The 3,418-nt window shown below is 32.8% G+C and overlaps 1 protein-coding gene across 1 annotated transcript; it reads right to left on the reverse strand.

The window, feature by feature from the left end:
• Positions 1-1,611: 1,611 nt before the first annotated feature.
• LOC128128777 (E3 ubiquitin-protein ligase RGLG5-like) lies at positions 1,612-2,396 on the reverse strand. The gene is made up of 3 exons (XM_052767574.1): positions 2,240-2,396; positions 1,864-2,079; positions 1,612-1,719 (listed from the first exon to the last, which is right to left on the reverse strand). Exons 2-3 carry the CDS (start codon positions 2,068-2,070, stop codon positions 1,627-1,629), a joined length of 300 nt encoding a protein of 99 aa, XP_052623534.1. The 5' UTR covers positions 2,071-2,079; positions 2,240-2,396; the 3' UTR covers positions 1,612-1,626.
• Positions 2,397-3,418: the final 1,022 nt, after the last annotated feature.

A 3,418-nucleotide genomic window follows, 5' to 3' on the forward strand; every position in this document is an offset into this window, starting at 1 on the left:
CTACAACACCATAACTGCCTTTTCCAACCATGTCTTGAACTTCATATCTTCCTGCCTCTCCATATTCGGTGAAGAACTCTCTTTCGAGCTGCATACAAGAAACAATTACTTGGTTTTTGTCAACAGTAACAGTCTTTAGTAAACAGTAACTTTAATTTTAAAATTAAATTTCACATTAGAAATAAATAGATTTTACATCTAAAATGGGGTTGATTCAATATTCAAGATTCAAGGAATGGGGTTGATCTTACATTCTAAGGTGAAAAAGTTAATATTTTCAAAACATAATGGTTGTTTTCACATATAGGGTTGATTCAAAATTCAAGATTCTCTCTCTGCTCAGATTTATATTTACTTTTACTACTATAAAAACTTGTAAAATGTTTCTAAGAAGATACTGTATGTGTGTATCAATCATTACTTTCCATGGATTCTTTCAGCAGAGAGACTATAAAATGTTTCCACCAATAGTAAATTGGGACAACATGGATTAGTCTACCAGGAGACCACAAATGGATTTCCCTGTTCAGGTATTGCATACTATATATATATATATATATATATATATATATATATATATATATATATATATATATATATATATATATATATAAAATATAAGAAAACCATACCTCTTCAAGAAATCTAAATCGATGATAGCATGCAAAACGAACATTTCCAACAGAGATTATTTTGAGAATGTGATGCATGTCAATGAAAAAAGTTTTTGCACTGCTTGCAACAGGAAAGAGATCAACAGAATCTGAGAGTTGAAAACAAATGATTAGTATAAGTGTAAAATCATAATTTAATTTACAGACTTACCCTTTTCACTTGCATAAACATGTATAACTCCATCTTCCATCTTGAAATGAGAGTTTGCAATCAAGTCCCATACAAGAATATTTCCATTTTGATCATCAGATATCAGCTCAGTCTGCACACCCAAAAACAAACCAATAAACCAAATTATATATAGGTACATGGCCAAAAAACAAATCTAATTTTCACAAGGAACAGAATCATGGACACCTGATTTGGATACAAAACCATAGTGTTAAAAGATTCAAAACTAGTAGAATTCAGCCAAACCTCTTCACCATCGAAGGCCAAACCAATAAACCAAATGAAACATATGGGATATGAAAAGCCATCGGCTATTGTCTTAAAAGCTATAAGGGAACAAGTGGAAGGATCTGATCCCAGCTCAGAACCTAGGTCAAAAATTGCTGATTTGTTAAGCTTAAGAACAAATCAAGAACTTCTAATCCATTACAGAATCTATCTTCATGATAAAAACTGAAAACAGCTTTCTCATGTGTTGTTGCTGATAATTGAGAGCAAAAAAAAAAATTAACATCTTTATAAAGAATGAAGATTAGGTGAAATCATGAATAAATTATATATATACTATATATACCATCTCCAAATCCATAACATGGAATCAAGTTATCTTCATCAAAATCTGCTAATGTCTTCCCGATGATGGATATGGCATGTTCATAGGGGTTTAGACTATGATCTGAAATATGATGTAAGCTTTTTCCATTGAAGGATTGTGAACTTGTTTTCGTTATCTAATGTTAGCATGTTTGATTCAATTTGATTGATGGAATCGAAAAAGCATTAATTGCCTGTCCATTCATTGCTTTTGGTGAAATCAATGCCGACGATGAGGTTGGAAGACTCGAGTCCTGCACTTGAAAGAGCCTGTGTCACCTGCAATCGTTCAAATTGATCGTATGATTCCAATCAATACAAGAGAAACGCGCGATGGATACAGAAGATTTCAAATCAGTTTAATGTGAGGAATCAGGATACGAGAATCGATTCAAATTAACAAGAAATGTTTATAAAAGTTACCTGTTCTAGAGAATTGTAATTATCAGCGATTCGTGAATATCGTTTCTCGAGCTTCTTTTGTGGTTTAGGAGGTTGTGCGCCGTAGGCCGGAGTAGAGGAAGATGGCTGCGAAGGATAACCGCCGTACTGATTGTTTGAACAAGATGATGTCGATTGGCTATACTTCCCTCCTTTTGGCTTTGAATTCTTAGAACTCTTGCCCCCCATTTGATTAATCTATAGAGTTCCGATAAATTCTTCTTTAGAAAACAGTTTCTCGAAAGCAAATTGTGAATGATTGAAACGAAAAACCCTGAAAACCCTTATTTATTGTGAAAACTGAAACAGATTAGTTAGTAACATGAACGAAATAACGCGGATATTTGAAGAGAATTACGCGGAAGATTAACCAATCTTCTATATTTGGTAACGCAACATAAACATTTGAAATTCCCCTTTTACGGAAAAACCGAAACAGAAATCAATTTTGTTGCTAAATCGTTGCTGTATCTCAAAACAAAGGGATCGGTAATTTGGTGGAAGTTCAATCTCTTATACCTAGAAGAAACGTAAATCAACCTTGTAAATTCTAGTTAAACTACATTAGTGTTTTCTCTACATTAGATAAGTTACCTCTGATTCAGTTCAAGAGTTTAATGTAATCAGTAATTTTACCATTTTCATATTCAACTTCGGTGATGAATTTGGAAGAATGATTCGAAGAAATAAACCTGGATAGATTCTCTGGATAGATTACTTGCGAGACAAATGAAATTGAAAGGTAGAGGCGCTACACTCCTTTTTTTGTTCGTGTCACTACACATCAACATAGAGAAATCGAGAACCCCTGCAGGTTTGATCTGCTCAGAAGACGGGATCAAAGATTTGGTGATATTGCGATTTTGTTGTGGGAGAAAAGAGGATTTGTGATGATATTAGGGTTTTTTTGGGTATTAGAGTAAGAGAGATAGAGAAAGAGAGAGAGTGAGTGAGTGAGAGAGAGAGAGAGAGAAGAAAGATGGAAATAAGATAGAGGATAACAATGGCGGCATTTCAAACTTTTGGGATTTTCGTTTCCCCCCAGCTGCAAAAACAGAGAACGCGCCTTTCAATCAAAAAATATAAAGCGACATTTCTAGACGACGCCCATTTTTAAATAAGTGCCCTCCGTGTTTTTAATTTTTTTTCTTGGACATTAATTTTAGGGCACGCACAAAAGCGTGACCTCTATCCTTCAAAAGTTTGAAGAGATGACATTATTTTTAGAGCGCACGCTTTTGCGTATCGTAAATCACCGCGTGTCATTGTTTGCGCGTCATTAAAGGCTGTTTTTCTAGTAGTGATATAACATATTATACTTAATTTATTAATTTTAATATATTGTTGGATGTAAACCATTATCATTTTAAAGATAAAATTTGGAACAATTTGTATAAAATACATAAATTATTAATTTAAATATAAATTTTAGTTTAACTTAAACAACCCAAATAATATTTTATAAATAGTTAAAAGTGATAAATTGCAGTGTCTTTCTAATAATAATTATAAGTTGGTTAATAAGGTTAAATAAATA

The sequence above is a fragment of the Lactuca sativa genome, chromosome 9 (assembly GCF_002870075.4).
Source record: "Lactuca sativa cultivar Salinas chromosome 9, Lsat_Salinas_v11, whole genome shotgun sequence".
NCBI classification, from domain to species: Eukaryota; Viridiplantae; Streptophyta; class Magnoliopsida; order Asterales; family Asteraceae; genus Lactuca; species Lactuca sativa.